Genomic DNA, 16,083 nt, shown 5'->3' with positions numbered 1-16,083 from the left:
CCCCGGGCGAAGCCCCACCTCCCAAGCCGGGCGGCGCATGCCCACGAGGCTTGCACCGCCTCTTTTCCTTTCAGTCAACCCAGATACCCCCACCGGCCCTCAGCGAATCCCGGCGCGTCAGCCGGAGCCCCGCCTCCGAGCTCAGGCTTTGCTCAGTCGCTCTGAAGCCCAGTGGACGAGAAATACGGAAGCTCCGCCCACGCACCTTTATGCGCAGGCTCTCCCGACTCGCACCGCCCAGGGAGTGGGGAGGATAAGTCGCTGTCATGGAGGACGCCGCAGCGCTCGGGAGGACCGAGGGGGTCCTTGAAAGCCAAGGACCGCAGCCAGCTGCAGGCCAGGGAGGTATGCGGGGCGGGAGTCAGCAAGGGGAAGTCAGCCCCAGCGAGGCAGCCGGTCTCGGGGCTCCGCGGGAGGCCGAGGGCGGGAGCTCACGGCCTGTTCCTGGCTGTGTGTCGCAGGAGCCCTGGTGGAGCTCACCCCGACCCCCGGCGGCCTGGCCCTGGTGAGCCCCTACCACACCCACCGGGCCGGGGACCCCTTAGACCTCGTGGCGCTCGCAGAGCAGGTGCAGAAGGTGAGGAGGCGCGACCGGGGCAGCGAATAACCGTCTTCATTCACGTTGTGCTCTGCGTCTTTCGGCTCAGACCTCACTACCACCTAGGGTGGGGGTGGCAATTGCTCTTGTCTCCATTTTACAGACGAGTAAAGCCGACTGTCATTGTGAGTCGGTGGCCTGACTCGAATGACCTTCTGTGACCAAAAGCTCCTCTAACGGCAACTTGAGTGCCCATAATCTCCCTTCGTGGGAAGGTTTACACAACACGTTAGCGTTCATTATTTCATTTGCACTTTAGGACAGCCTTGTGAGGTAGGCAGTACAGAGTTATCTTCCCATTTGACAAAGAAAAGTTCCCCAGAAGTTTCAAGGTCCGCTTTTTTAAAGCTGCTTCCCATAAGATCTTTGTTAACTGAGAGTTTAAACATCTAGCAGGGCAAGGACTCCGAGTTTAGTCCTTATTAAACATAGTATTCCCAAGCCCAGTGCTTTTATATGGATGGCCAAAATAAGTCAAATAAGGAGGAAATGTGAAATAATGGAAAAAACACTGGAAGTTTGGACACGTGACTATTAATCCCACTTTTGATACAAACTTGCAGTGCGACTTCAGGCAGATTACTTCTCTCTGGACCTCAACTATTTTATCTGTAAAGTGAAAGGTTTGAAGTAGGAGAGCTCCAAGATCTAAAGCTTTGTCATTATTCAATGAAAAACCAGATTCCTTCTTATCTCTTGTCAAGACTTCCAGTTATACACCCTCTTCAGTGTGCACAGATGGAGGGTCCTGCTGTTTTAAAGATTATGATGGCCCCTTATCCCTGTATACACTATCAGATTTAGCCTTGATTATGTTCTAAGGTCTTTGCTTTGCTCAAAATTATTTAATGTGCTCAAATTCCCTCACGTCTTTTTTTTCCCAATGATCCTAGAAATCCTTCGAATCCGTTTTTTTTTTTAATTAAGAAAAATTCAGATACGTAGGAAAGCTGTTTTAATTCAAAACTTGTACTTTCTTCTTTTTAAAGAACTGGGGAGCAAAGTGCAACTTTTATGGATTAAGAGAATATGCTAATCAGATCACTATTATTGGGAGGGAGGTTGATAGGGATAGAATCTTGTGCACACAACATACTCATGTGCTGTCGAATGACTATCATGTTTATTATAATGGCCTGAACAGATGGAATAAAGAACAGTTTTTGCCTTTCATCCTATAATCTTGTGAAATACAGAGGATGCATTATTATGCTGCCTCTGTTTCCCCAATACAATCTGTATTTGAGAAGCTGAAGAAAAAAACAACTTTAGAGACAAACAAATTGAATCAAACATATTTACTATCTAAAATGTACTTTTTGGCTAGGTGCCATGGCTCACATCTGTAATCCCAGCACTTTGGGAGGCCAAGGTGGGTGGATCATTTGAAGTCAGGAGTTCGAGACCAGCCTGGCCAACATGGTGAAACCCCGTGTCTACTAAAAGGTGTGGTGGCTCACGTCTTTAGTCCCAGCTACTCGGGAGGCTGAGGCATGAGAATCGCTTGAGCCCAGTACATAGAGGTTGCAGTAAGTCGAGATTGCACCACTGCACTCCAGAATCAGGGACAGAGTGAGACTCAAAAAAAAAAAATGAGGCTGGGTGTGGCGACTCACACCTGTAATCCTAGCACTTTGGGAGGCTGAGGCAGGAGGATTGCCTGAGCTCAGGAGTTGGAGACCAGCCTGGGCAACATGGTGAAACCCTGTCTCTAGTAAAATACAAAAAATTATCTGGGCATGGCGGTGTGTGCCCGTAGTCTGAAGCTACTCTAGAGGCTGAGGCAGGAGAATTGCTTGAACCTGGGAGGCAGAGGTTACAGTGAGCCAAGATCACACCACTGCACTCCAGCCTGGGCGACACAGCGAGTCTTTAAAAAAAAAAAAAAAAAAGGAACGGAGGGGGCAGGTCCAGTGGCTCACGTTTGTAATCACAGCACTTTGGGAGGCCGAGGTGGGCAGATCACGAGATCAGGAATTCAAGACCAGCCTGGCCAACATAGTGAAACCCCATCTCTACTAAAAATACAAAAAATTAGCTGGGCGTGGTGGTAGGCGCCTGTAATCCCAGCTACTCAGGAGGCTGAGGCAGGAGAATCACTTGAACCCGGGAGGCGGAGGTTGCAGTGAGTGGAGATTGTGCCACTGTACTCCAGCCTGGGCGACAGAGTGAGACTCCATCTCAAAAAAAAAAAAAAAAAAAAGAAGAAGTTATTTTTTTTAGCAGGACTCACCCGGGTATTGGTGTGTGTTCAGAAAGCTCAGGAGGCCTGGTATTAAGGCATGAATTTTGGAATCAGACTGACCTGTGTTCAGATCCTTTGCTGTTTATTATCTGTGAAACCTTGGACAGGTTGCCTCATGTCTGTGAGTCTTAATTGCTAAAATGAGAAAGTGAGGTTATCAACTTCATAAAGGTGTTGTGAGAAGTAAATGAGATGAATGTAAAGGGCCTCAGAGTAGTTGAGGCTAGGGTTAGTGCTTACTAGTTGTAGGTACTCTTCTCTTCATTTTTTATGAGGCTTTTTTGTTTTTAAGTTGTTCATGAAATATTTTGCATTTTTTGTTTCTTTTTTCCTTTTTTTGGACCTCAGCCTAATCCATATTTTGCATTTTATATTAACTCTTCAAAATATAAATTCAAATTTTGTTTACGAGATTTACTGCTAGCACCTTAAGAAAAGGGAGGGTTATTATAAGGCTACCCCTAACCTGGAACTACCTTAGCTCTGGAAATACCTACTGTCTCTTTGGCCATATATGGCTCCTCCTTTCTTTCTGTCTTTTTTTTTTTTTTTTTTTTTGAGACAGAGTTTCACTCTTGTTGCCTAGGCTGGAGTGCAATGATGCTGTCTTGGCTCACATCTACCTCTGCCTCCTGGGTTCAAGCAAGTGTCCTGCCTCAGCCTCCCAAGTAGCTGGGATTATAGACATGTGCCACCACGCCTGGCTAATTTTGTATTTTTAGTAGAGACAGGGTTTCTCCATGTTGGTCAAGCTGGTCTCGAACTCCCAACCTCCTGTGATCCACCAGCCACGGCCTCCCAAAGTGCTGGGATTACAGGTGTGAGCCACCATGCCTGGGCTTTCATTCTTGGAACAAAATGCAAATTCTTTTACCGTGGGCTACAAGACGGCAAGATCTGGTCTCTGCTCTCTTTTTTAACCCCGTTCTACACATTGCCTATCACTAACTACTCTTCAACTGCATTGGTCTCAAATGCCTGCAAACTTTTTTTTTCCCAGCTTTTCTCATGGTCGGTCCTCTCCTTTCATTTAGACCCAAGTCTAATGTTACATCCTTAGTGAGGCCTTCTTGTCTGGAAAAGGCCTTACCCTACCCCATCCAAATGACAGTATTATTAAATTGAATTCAAATACTTCTAGGCTACATATACTTTCCAATTCCCCACCACTCCCTATTATTAAACTTCATAAAAATGAAGTAGCTTTTCTACTTATTTGTTATCTTTAACCTGCTTCTACCACATAATTGTGATTATTTCCTTCATAATAGTGCATTGTTATTATGTGTACATATAATATTAACTTTAATCATGTTTACTTTTTGGTATCTATTACTCACTGGAGCTGTGCTTTAAAATATGGTACCCACTAGCAACATTATGTCTGTTAAGCACTTATGTTGTTAGTGTGGTTGAGGAACCAAATTTTATATTTTATTTTATTTTAATTCATTTGAATTTAAAAACAATAATTACTTCAAGTATTGGAACTCAAGTATATTGGAACAATTTGAGTTTGTGAATCAACTTTTTCACATATAAATTTTATTAAGTCTAAATGCAGATGAAGTATTTCTGATGAAAATTTAGCATCCAAATTGAGATGTGCTGTGAGTACAAAATAAACACTATATTTTGAAGGCTTAATATCAAATGCAAAATATGGATTAGACTGCAAAGGACCAAAAAAAGAAACAAAAACAAACAAAAAATGCAAAATATTTCATTAACAACTTAAAAATAGTGATTACATGTTAAAATGAACATGTTTTTGATATATTAGGTTAAATAAAATGTGTTAGCTGGAGCACGGGGGCTCATGCCTGTAATCTCAGCACTTTGGGAGGCTGAGGTAGGCGTCTTACTTGAGGCCAGGAGTTCAAGGCCAGCCTGGCAAACATGGCCAGACCCCACCTCTACTAAAAATACAAAAATTAGCCGGGCATGGTGACGCATGCCTGTGGTGCCAGCTACTCAGGAGGCTGAGGTATGAGATTCGCTTGAACCCAGGAGGTGGAGGTTGCAGTGAGCCACTGCACCACCGCACTCCAGCGTCTGTGACAGACCGAGACTCTGCCTCAAAAAAAAAAAAAAAAAAAAGTATTGTTAGAATTAATTTACTGTTAACGTGGCTACTAGAAAATTTAAATTTAAAATTTTATATGCGACTTGCCTCATATTTCTGTTAAACTATATTAGACTTGACTTGCCATCTTAAAGGCAGGGATTTCTCTTTCCTGTTAACCAGTACACCCAGTGCCTAGTGTGGTGTCTGACACACAGTAGCTGCCTAATATACATCTGTGGGACAGATAAATGACTCAGTTTACTTGTATGGTTTTTGTTCACTCATAACACTGGTTTATACCTGAATTTTGCCGTAAGACTCCTCAACTAACCAACAAATTCTCTTTAATATTTTTTAGTTCCAGTTCTAGTTTAATTTCCTCATTTCTTTACCTTAATTGTGTATAATCAGCTCTTCGTAAAAGTAAGCTGGAAATTTTTGACAGATTTCTATTGCCTGAGTGGTAATCCTTCCCAGCACATGAATTGATCACATTAGTCTCTCCTAACTTTGAGAATTTGATCTATTTTAAGAAATGTCCTGGCTGGGCGCAGTGGCTCACACCTGTAATCCTAGCGCTTTGGGAGGCCGAGGTGGGTGGATCACCTGAGGTCAGAAGTTCGAGACCAGCCTGGACAACATGGTGAAACCCTGCCTCTACTAAAAATACAAAAATTAGCTGGGCATGGTGGTGGGCATCTATAATCCCAGCTACTCGGGTGGCTGAGGTTAGAGAATCACTTGACTCCAGGAGGCACAGGTTGCAGTGAGCCAAGATCGCGCCATTGAGCTCCAGCCTGGACAGTAAGGGCGAAAACTCTGTCTGAAGAAAAAAAATTTCCATTGCCTTCAGTTGCACTTTGTGGCACATGACAGGCAGTCTTGTGTGCACATTATAACTCTGTTTCAGGTCCACATCATAATGCAGTCTTTTAAAATACGTTTTAAGTAATAATTAGAAATGCACATATAAGTTAAAATTTAAGTAGTTGTGATGTAAATAACTGAGGAAATGGTCAGATTAACACATACTTTCTCAGTTCTGGGGGTGTGGGGGTCACACAGAAAAACCCGAATACTTTCTGTGTGTATCTAGATTTCTACCTTAGCAGATGATAAGGGCCAGATCACAAGTGTCTTTTAATTATTTAAAATCCATCCCTGATTTCACAAGGGTTTAAACATGAGAAAATGGAGACCTGAGAAGTGTGTGGTGTTTGTTAGGTAAAGAGCAGGAGGAAAAATGGACTGGTTGGAGGAGAGGGTATATTCAATATATTTGGTAGCAGGAGAGAGAGAGAGAGAAAGAGAAGGCATGTTGGAGAACCAAAGAAGTTCAGTGTAACTGCAGTTCATAGTGAAAGGGTAGAAAGCTATGGGAAATAGAAGAGAGCATGTAACTGTGGTGTGGAGTCATGTCAGGGTGGCCTTCTCATGACAGTGCTATCTGAGTGGGGCCTCAGGATGAGTGGGAGGCTGTGGGGCAGTGGAGAGAATGGGAAAAATATTTTAGGCAGAAGCAAAATATTAGCATAAACCTCTTCACTGGGATCCAGAAAAGAACATCATAGAAGTCTTTTCCTCTTTCAACCCACAGTTTAGTTTTCTCTCACCTGTAGGCTGATGAATTCATCCGAGCAAATGCCACCAACAAGCTGACAGTCATAGCTGAGCAAATCCAACATTTGCAGGAACAAGCCAGGAAGGTAAGGAATGACTGTTAGACAGGCTTTCATTTTCTTTCTTTAGTTCTCAGGATTGGCTGAACTTGTTTATAATCATTGTGACTTTTTATGTCTTTAGTGCCTCCTAGAAATGTAGAGGTAGGTGTTGAGTAAAATAGAAGGAATAAGCTTAAGAGGTTAAGTATAAGTTTTTGTTTGTTTGTTTGTTTGTTTTTGAGACAGAGTTTTGCTCTTGTGGCCCAGGCTGGAGTGTAGTGGCGTGGTCTCAGCTTACTTCAGCCTCTGCCTCCCGGGTTCGAGCGATTCTCCCGTCTCAGCCTCCCAAGTAAATGTTGCCAGGTTTTTTCACCATATTACAAGCTACATGGTACAGGTCCGCATCTCTGTGAGCATCTTCCAGTACCTATGAATCACAGATATGTAACGAATTAGGCCTCCCTTGTTTTGTTTTTTCCAGGAGAAGGTTTCATGAGGTAAAGCATTTTAACAGGGGAATATGTTTTCATTTATAAAAGAAATGTACTGGCTGGGCGCGGTGGCTCAAGCCTGTAATCCCAGCACTTTGGGAGGCCGAGACGGGCGGATCACGAGGTCAGGAGATCGAGACCATCCTGGCTAACACGGTGAAACTCCGTCTCTACTAAAAAATACAAAAAACTAGCCGGGCGAGGTGGTGGGCGCCTGTAGTCCCAGCTACTCGGGAGGCTGAGGCAGGAGAATGGCGTGAACCCGGGAGGCGGAGCTTGCAGTGAGCCGAGATCCGGCCACAGCACTCCAGCATGGGAGACAGAGCAAGACTCAGTCTCAAAAAAAAAAAAAAAAAAAAAAAAAAGAAATGTACTTAGCACAGAAAAATAGGAAAGAAACTTAAAAATTACCTGGAGTCATTATTGCTCAACATTTTGAAATACCTTTTTTTTTTTTTTTTTTTTTTTAAGATAGGGTATCACTGTATCACCCAGGCTGGACTGCAGTGGTGCAGTCTCGGCTCACTGTAACCTCTGCCCCCTGGGCTCAAGTGATCCTCTTGCCTCAGCCTCCCAAGTAGTTGGGAGTACAGGCATATGCCACCACACCTGGCTAATTTTTTGTATTTTTAGTAGAGATAGGGTTTTGCCATGTTGCCCAAGCTGGTCTCCTGAGCTCAAGTGATCCGCCTGCCATGGCCTCCCAAAGTGCTAGGATTACAGGCATGAATCACTGTGCCTGGCTTGAAATATAATTTTTTTTTTTTTTTTTTTTTTTTTTTTTTTGAGACGGAGTCTTTGCTCTGTCACCCAGGCTGGGGTGCAGTGGCGCGAACTCGGCTCACTACAAGCTCCGCCTCCTGGGTTTACGCCATTCTCCAACCTCAGCCTCCCGAGTAGCTGGGACTACAGGCGCCCGCCACCTCGCCCGGCTAGTTTTTTTTGTACTTTTAGTAGAGACGGGGTTTCACCGTGTTAGCCAGGATGGTCTCGATCTCCTGACCTTGTGATCCGCCCGTCTCGGCCTCCCAAAGTGCTGGGATTACAGGCTTGAGCCACCGCGCCCGGCCCGAAATATAATTTTTTAAAGCCTTTTTTACAGCATAGCAGCATAGTCTAATTTTTGTTTCTTCAGAGTAATCTGGATCTTAAAAGTGATTCATTGCTATTGGGGACCAAGATCCTAAGCATTGAATGGTTTCCAAATTTTAATTGGGATGATCACTGAATATGGGTGCCTGTTATCTCCAATACCTAATTCGTTACATATCTGTGATTCATAGGTACTGGAAGATGCTCACAGAGATGCTGACCTGCACCATGTAGCTTGTAATATGGTGAAAAAACCTGGCAACATTTACTACCTCTATAAACGGGAGAGTGGTCAGCAGTATTTTTCCATCATTTCTCCAAAGGTAAGAACATACATTGTTTGCCCAAAAATCTACTCCAGCCTCTGAGAAATTCTTGGTATATATGTGAAAATGTAGACATGTGGATTGGTATATGGTTTCTTAGAAAACTGGGGGTGATGTGAGCCCAGACATGACTATAAAAAATATACCTGTGCTTAAATTATTTCACTCATTTTCTCAAGGGAGGGATCTGATGTGTAAGGTAACTGCTTTCCAAAGATTGTTCTGACTGGTATGAAGTGAAAAGCCAAAAAAGAGATTGTGGCATAATTAGGAAATGAGCTCAGTTTGTTCACAACCCACCCTGATGGGAACTGCCTCCTTTGCCTTCTCTAGGAATGGGGGACAAGTTGTCCACATGACTTCCTTGGTGCCTACAAGCTACAGCATGACTTGTCCTGGACTCCGTATGAGGACATTGAGAAGCAAGATGCTAAAATCGGCATGATGGACAAGTTGCTAAGCCAGTCAGTGGCCCTGCCTCCATGCACTGAACCCAACTTCCAGGGACTGACTCACTGAGAGTGGGCTCTGACAAACAGCTCTCACAGGACCTGGCTGTCACCTCCTTGTTGACCCCATTGTTATCTTGAGAATTGAGGACATGTAGGTGAATCACAAACTTCCTGGAAAGAGACCCTGTGTGAATGTAAATGCTGTCATTTTGACTTTTAATTGGGATGGTAATAATCATTGAGACAGAGTCACTGTCTTTCGGGATCCTCTCTGGACCACAGATACCCAAGTCAGTCAGTTTCAGAGTATTGGCCAATGTACTTTCCTTCTTCCTCTCCATCACTTCTTCCCTTAAGTTAAAGTGTTAGAGAAGACTTTCTTCTTCCCATAAAAATGGTTGGTGGATCGTTTTCCAGAGAGAACTGTTTTCAGTCTTTTTTTTTTTTTTTTTAAGTAACTGGTAGTATTTAACATTGGGGTTGAGGCTGTCTCACAGTTGGTGCAACTCCAGTTTAAAATTCATCTGGGAACGAGAATGTTGGGTAATGGAGGGTGATTAAACCCCCCCCCCCCAAAAAAAAAAAACCACTTGGCTTGGCTGGACCAGAGAGTGTGTGATTCTGGGATTTCTGTGCTGTTGATGAGGTTTGTCTTGCCCCTTTTGCTCTCTCTGCCTTGCTAGAGTGAATGAGAATCTGAGGCAGCAGCAAAGGCCAGGTTTGGGGAGTGTCAACTTTGAAACTCACAAATTTTAGACTTGGAAGAGACGTTGGATGCTGCCACTAATCATTATAGAATCCATTGTGTAGTCTCCCAAGGAGGAGCTCCCAGGCTCAGCCACCTGCAGCAGAACAAACCCATTTAAATGGCTACTTAAAAATACTGTGGAAGAGAGTATGGCAGTAGAGTGAGAAACAAGAAAAACAGCCAAATTGTTGACTGTGAGTTAACTCAGATTGAAATTCATTTTGACAAGAATTATTCAAGAACTTAAGGGCCTTTGGCAAAATTACTGTAGTTCTTATTCCGACTAGGCTGTTGTAGGACTCTACCTTCTTTCCTGTCTGTTCGGTGGAATTAGCTCGTTTATGGATGATTTAGCATGGCTGTAATCTATTGCAGTATGCTGTAAAAGGACAGAGAGATATGTCCTTGAACTGACAATGGCCCAAGTTTCTCTCTGGGAATGGATGTTCCTTATACTGATCTGCTTGGTAATACCCTCCCCCCCCATTATTCATGGTCTCTCCTCATAAACTGGATTTCTTGTGAGCTGTAAATGGTCCACCTAAGGCCTCACACAGGATGGGGCTAGAATCTAACAAGCTCACTCAGATGACACTTGGTCGCTCAGTTCACATGGGAATGTTCTTTGGACTCAGCTGCAGAGGTCTTTTGCTGGGGTGCTGCAGAGTCGGAGGGAAGAGACATTAGTGGTACAGTAGTGGAGTCTGACTACAGAAAGTTTCCCAGGTTTTCAGAAGGTTCTCACCTGCATCATGATGACAATTTTGAATAGGTACTTCATTAGTTATCAGATAAACAAATTACTACAAACTTAATGGTTTAAAGCAACACCCATTTATTTCAGAGCTTATAGGTTAGGAGTTCAGGCACCATTTCATTGGGTCCTCTGCTTCATGGTTTCTCTGAAACCCTGTAAGGCTGAAATTAAGTTATTGGTCAGGGCTGTTCTCATTTGAAGGCCTGACTGGGGGAGGATCTGCTCCCAAGCTCACTTATATTGTTAGCAGAATTTCTTTTCTTTTTTTTTTGTTTTATTTTGTTTTTTGAGACAGAGTCTCACTGTGTTGCCAGGCCTGAGTGTAGTGGCTCAATCTCAGCTTACCGCAACCTCTGCCTCCTGGTTCAAGCGATTCTCCTGCCAAATAGCTGGGATTACAAGCACACGCCACCATGCCCAGCTGATTTTTTTATTTTTAGTAGAGACAGGGTTTCACCATGTTGGCCAGAAGGTCTCGATGTCTTGACCTCATGATCCACCTGCCTCAGCCTCCCAAAGTGCTGGTGCTTGAGCCACCGCATCAGGCTTGTTGACAACCCTCAAGGGTTGCTGGCTTCAGGGATTCCACTAGCTGACTGTTGGCTGGAGGTTACCCTCACTTCTTGCCACACGAGCCTCTACAACATGGCAGCTTTCTTAAGCAAAGTAAGCAAGGATTAGAGTCTGCTAGCCAGATGGAAGTTACAGTCTCATGTAGTCTGATCACAGAAGTGACATTTCATCACCTTTGCTGTAATCTGTTGGTTGGAAGCAAGTCACTAGGCCAGCCCATATTCAAGGGAGGGAGTTATACAAAGGCATGTATACCAGAAGGCAGACATCACTGAATCATTGAACAGATCCTAGAATCTATCTGCCACAGGGCTCAGTTGAGAAGAAGAAAGGAAAGTTCTAGGTAAAAAAGGCAATATTACAAAGTGGTTAAGTGTGATGGTGTCAAAGTCACAGATCTGCACTTCACTCTCAACTCTAACAAGACAGCCTCCCAGCTGGCATCCCTGCTTCCTCCTCTATCCCCTCTCCAATCCATTCTGCATGCAGTCATCAGCTTGATCATTTGAAAATGCAAATCTCCCTCGCGGGACAGCAGTGATTGAAAAGAGAGAAACTTCCTTTTGTTCAGTAAGATGTACTCCCTGCACTGACCACCAAGGGGTGTCATTGCTCTTTCCTGGTTAAGCCAGTTACCACACTTGGGAAGGGCTAGTGGCAATGTGAGGTGATTTGGGGCACCTGAGAATGGGAAACTAGGACCCAGTGATTATATACAGTAATCACTTTTCATTTACCCATCCATCTGTTCACCTGATAATTTCATTAGTATGAAGTACCTTCTAGGTTCCAGGTTCTAGGGAATAATAGAGCTGAATCACTATTTCCAAGGAGCTCACAGGATGGTAGAGAAGGAAACAAGTTAACAACTCCAAGATGCTCTAAGAAGGGGTGTGATAGAAGTACGTGTGGAATATTATGGAGCTCCAGGGAGGGGTTCCTTATTGAGCTTGGAGAATTTGGGAAGACTCTTGGAGGAGCTAATGCTTGCTTGGTGTTGAAAACCATACAAGTTAGAACTTTCTGGAGGCTCCAATTGCCCTTTCATAGGAAGTTTGTCTTTTGGGGGTTGGGGTAGGGTTCATTTTTGGATGGAGTTTATTTGTGAATGAAGACAGGGACATCCATTTAAGCCATATCAACCAAAGCAGTCCTGGCCACAAGGAGGGGTGGAGTGAGATATGTCCCGGCTAGAAAATCCTTGTGTCTAAAAGCTAGGAGATAGATGAAGAGGGGAAGGAAAAAACATTCCAGACAAAAAATAACATGGAAGGGACATTGACTAGAAGTGATACGACATGTGAGGAATTGCAGCCAGTTAAACAGGAGAATATGGACCGGGGGCTATGGGAGAAGAACTAATGGAAGGATTTGGGTAGGTTGGTAATATTGGCCATTAGAAACATCATTTTGGCAGCAGAGGCTGGGTAGAGGGAAGACAGGAGCTTCCATCCCTAATCAAGGCAAGGGATGATGGGAGTCTGAACTAAGCAGTGGTAGAATGAGAGGGCCTGTATTTCACCAATTGCAAGGTGTACTTTTTCCCCCCACATTTTGGTATCTCAAACCTGGACACTTCTAAAAGTCAGTGGCATGTCACAGTTTAAGTGGCATTTTTTCTTTCTTAGAGCTACATAAAAAGATCAAAACAGATAGCATCTTACATTTGATGAAGCATGGCACATTGAAAGTACAATCAATTGCCATCTTGTTAATAAAATGTCAGAGGGATGAGAGGAAAGACTCTTAGATGATGCTTGAATTCAAGCATTTCTGGCTTGAGTATCTGCAATGAATAGTGGGGATCCACTCAACAAAATTTGCAGGAGGAGGAGGACATCCCTGTCATTTTCCAGAATAATCAGTGATATTCTGTGATATTGATAATCCACCTAGTTGGCCCTTCCAAAGTTACTGGGTGTGAGTAACAGTTGACTGTAGCTCCCTTTCTCCACCCTAGTGCTCTGGAAGGAGGAAAGGAGAGCTGGCTTGTATCTTACTTTCTCAAGTTATCAGTCCACAAACATGAAGAGTATTAGTGTTACAGACACAAAGATGATAAGTACTGTCTAGTGAGCCTTTATTCTGCTAAGTGTATCCATTATCTCTTTTAATCTTCACATAACCCACCATCAATGAGGTATATAGTATTCTTATCTTACAGAGCAGGAGCATCTCAGAGATTCTGAAACTGGCCCATGGTTATACAGATGGGAAGTGGTAGAGGTCAGATTCAGACACAGTCCTGTTTGAGTCTGACCATAACCTTAATCCTGTTTGGGCCAATTAAGACAGTCATAAAGGATCTCGGTATAGAGGTATAAAGAAGTTAAATCACAAAAGTGATAAAGTAAGGTTTTTTTGTTTTTGTTTTTGTTTTTTTTTTTTTTTTTGAGACAGTCTCACTGTTACTCAGGCTAGAGAGCACTGGCTCAATCATAGCTTACTGCAGCCTTGAACCCCTGGGCTCAAACGATCCTCCTGCCTTAGCCTCCCAAGTAGCTAGAAATACAGGTATGCACCAATATGTCCAGCTAATTAAAAAAAAATTTTATAGAGATGAGGACTCACCATGTTGCCCAGACTAGTCTCAAATTCCTGGCCTTAAGCAGAATGAGATGTTTATGTGAGACACTACCGGAGTAGTTCACTTGGGCGTTTAGTGATAGGTATGTAGAGGATGTATATCAAGGTATAGAGAAGTAACTTATTTAAGGTCATACAACTTATACAACTTATAAGCAATTGAGCCCATATCTCTGGCATTAAAGCCTGGATATAGAACCCCCATCAGAAGATAGGGTTCATTCATTCCTTTAAGGAGCTGGAGCTTGGGAGGAAGGAGCTACAACGTGCCTGGAAAATTTTCATTTCTGTAGTCTTAAACAGCATTTGATTGAGTGGAGCAGTCCGTACTTGAAAGCTTTTTTTTTCATTTTGATTTGTAATATTATCATCTCCTGCTTTTCTCTACTTCACTGACTGTACCTTTTCTGTGTCCTGATCCTCCTCTTCCTGACATCTACATTCTGAGGCCAAGTCTGTGGCCCTCTCCTTTTTATCTCTACTAAGTGGTCTAATCCATTCCCCAGGCTTTAAATGCTGTCCACACACTACTGACTCGCATACATACCTACAGCCCTCATCAGTCCCCAAGTTTCATGCACACTTGTTTGCCCAACAGCCTTACTTGCTGTCTCCACTTGACTTGTAGTCATTACAAATTTAATGTGTCCAAATCTAAACTCTTGAGTTCATCCCCAAAACCTGTTTCACCACCAGGCCTCTCTCTATCAGCACCTGTCTCACATTGTTGTAGCAGCCAAGAACCCAAGTCATTCTTGATTCTTCTTGTTCTCCTCATACCAGTCAGCAGTCCCAGCTCTGCCTTCAAAATGTATCCCAAATGTGACTGCTTCTCTTCACCTCACCCCTTTCCCCCTTAGTCCAAGCCACCAACATGTCCAGCCTGGACAATGCAGTAATCTCCTAACTTGTCTCCCTGCTTCCACAGAGATTGTCAACATCATCTTTTAAAACTACAAACCAGATTGCACCTCTGTTAAAAAAAAAATCCCAGAGTTTCTCATTTCTTCCCTAGATTCTATGTGATCTGCCACTCTCAGGACTCAGCATGTTCCTGCTTTGCTGACCTTGCTGTTCTTCCCACACACCAAGCTCATTGCTGCTCATTGGCATTTGCTGTCTTATCTGTTTGGAGCATTGCCTCCAAGATCTTTGCAGGTTTGTGTCTTCTCATCCTTTAGGTCCTTGCTGAAATACCACTTCCCTGATTACCCTATCAGAAATACCAACCCTTCTCACATTAAAGTGGTTCTGATACTGCTTTGTTTTCCACAGCACTTAGCACAACCAGAAATGATGTGTGTTTTGCTTCTGTTTATAAGTTCTGTGATTATAAGTTCTGTGAGGACAGAGACTGTCTGTGTTGTTTACTGCTGTTTCTAGCATCTAAAATAGTGCCTGGCGCATGATAAATACTCTTAACAATGAATAAGTAAGTGGGCCAGGCATGGTAGCTCATGCCTGTCATCCCAGCACTTTGGGAGGCCAAGGCAGGCAGATCACTTGAGGTCAGGAGTTTGAGACCAGCCTGGCCACCATGGTGAAACCCCCATCTCTACTAAAAATATAAAAATTAGTCAAGTGTAGTGGCGGGCACCTGTAATGCTGGCTACTCAGGAGGCTGAGGTACAAGAATTGCTTGAACCTGGGAGGCGGAGGTTGCAATGAGCCAAGATTGCACCACTGCACTCCAGCCTGGGCGACACAGTGAGACTCCACCTCAAAAAAAAAAAGAATAAATCAAATAAATCAATGGATGGACATCTGTAGCTCTGTACCTATATCCTGCAAAGGATCCAAGTCAATGCAGTTAATAGAAGTATAATGTGAGCCACATGTGTGATCTAAATTTTTCCAGTAGCTACATGAAAAAGTAAAAAGTGAAATTAACTTTAAGAATACATTTTATCACAGGGTGCAGTGGCTCATGCCTATAATATCAGCAGTTTGGGACTCTGAGGCAGGAGGATCGCTTGAGCCAAAGAGTTCAAGACCAGCCTGGCCAACATAGGGAGATCTCATCTCTACAAAAAATACAAACATTAGCCAGGCATGGTGGCGTGTACCTGTGGTCCCAGCTTCTTGGGAGGCTGAGGTGGGAGGATTGCTTGAGCCCAGAAGGTCAAGGCTGCTTTGAGCTATGATCATGTCACTGCATTCCAACCTGAGTGACAGAGTGAGACCCTGTCTCAATAAATAAATAAAATATATTTTATCTAACCCAGCATATCCAAACTATTAGCATTTCAACAATTTACTAAAAAAAATTATTTTACATTCTTTTTTAAACTAAGTATTCAAACTTTGGTGTGTATTTTATACTTACAGCACATCTCAATTCGGACTAGCCACCTTTCAAGTGTTCAGTAGCCACTTGTGGCTGCTGGCTACCGTATTAGCACAAGTGTAAGTAGCCTAACTTACTGTTCCTGTTCTGTACTTCCTGTGAGATCCAGAATGAGGAAAGCTAGAAACTTCTGGTAGGG

General features: G+C 43.5%; 1 protein-coding gene across 3 annotated transcripts; it reads left to right on the top strand.

Annotated features, from left to right (window-relative positions):
- The first annotated feature begins 235 nt into the window (after positions 1-235).
- Positions 236-9,349, top strand: C1H1orf50 (chromosome 1 C1orf50 homolog). 3 transcript variants are annotated; one of them, XM_005543711.5, is made up of 5 exons: positions 236-345; positions 462-577; positions 6,531-6,617; positions 8,347-8,478; positions 8,815-9,349. In XM_005543711.5, exons 1-5 carry the CDS (start codon positions 267-269, stop codon positions 8,998-9,000), a joined length of 600 nt encoding a protein of 199 aa, XP_005543768.1. In that variant the 5' UTR covers positions 236-266; the 3' UTR covers positions 9,001-9,349. The 3 variants fall into 3 exon arrangements, with proteins under 3 accessions (XP_005543768.1, XP_045229047.1, XP_073866633.1); XM_045373112.3 differs by lacking the exon at positions 6,531-6,617; XM_074010532.1 differs by lacking the exon at positions 8,347-8,478.
- Positions 9,350-16,083: the final 6,734 nt, after the last annotated feature.

The sequence above is a fragment of the Macaca fascicularis genome, chromosome 1 (genome assembly GCF_037993035.2).
Source record: "Macaca fascicularis isolate 582-1 chromosome 1, T2T-MFA8v1.1".
NCBI lineage: Eukaryota > Metazoa > Chordata > Mammalia > Primates > Cercopithecidae > Macaca > Macaca fascicularis.
Note: the sequence above shows the minus strand (reverse complement) of the source record. Positions and strands in the feature narration are given on the sequence as shown.

Coding starts and splice junctions, on each gene's coding strand:
- C1H1orf50 (XM_005543711.5), top strand. CDS start 267: ATGGAGGACGCCGCAGCGCTCGGGAGGACCGAGGGGGTCCTTGAAAGC. Junction 346..461: donor GCCAGCTGCAGGCCAGGGAG/GTATGCGGGGCG, acceptor TGTGTGTCGCAG/GAGCCCTGGTGGAGCTCACC. Junction 578..6,530: donor TCGCAGAGCAGGTGCAGAAG/GTGAGGAGGCGC, acceptor TCTCACCTGTAG/GCTGATGAATTCATCCGAGC.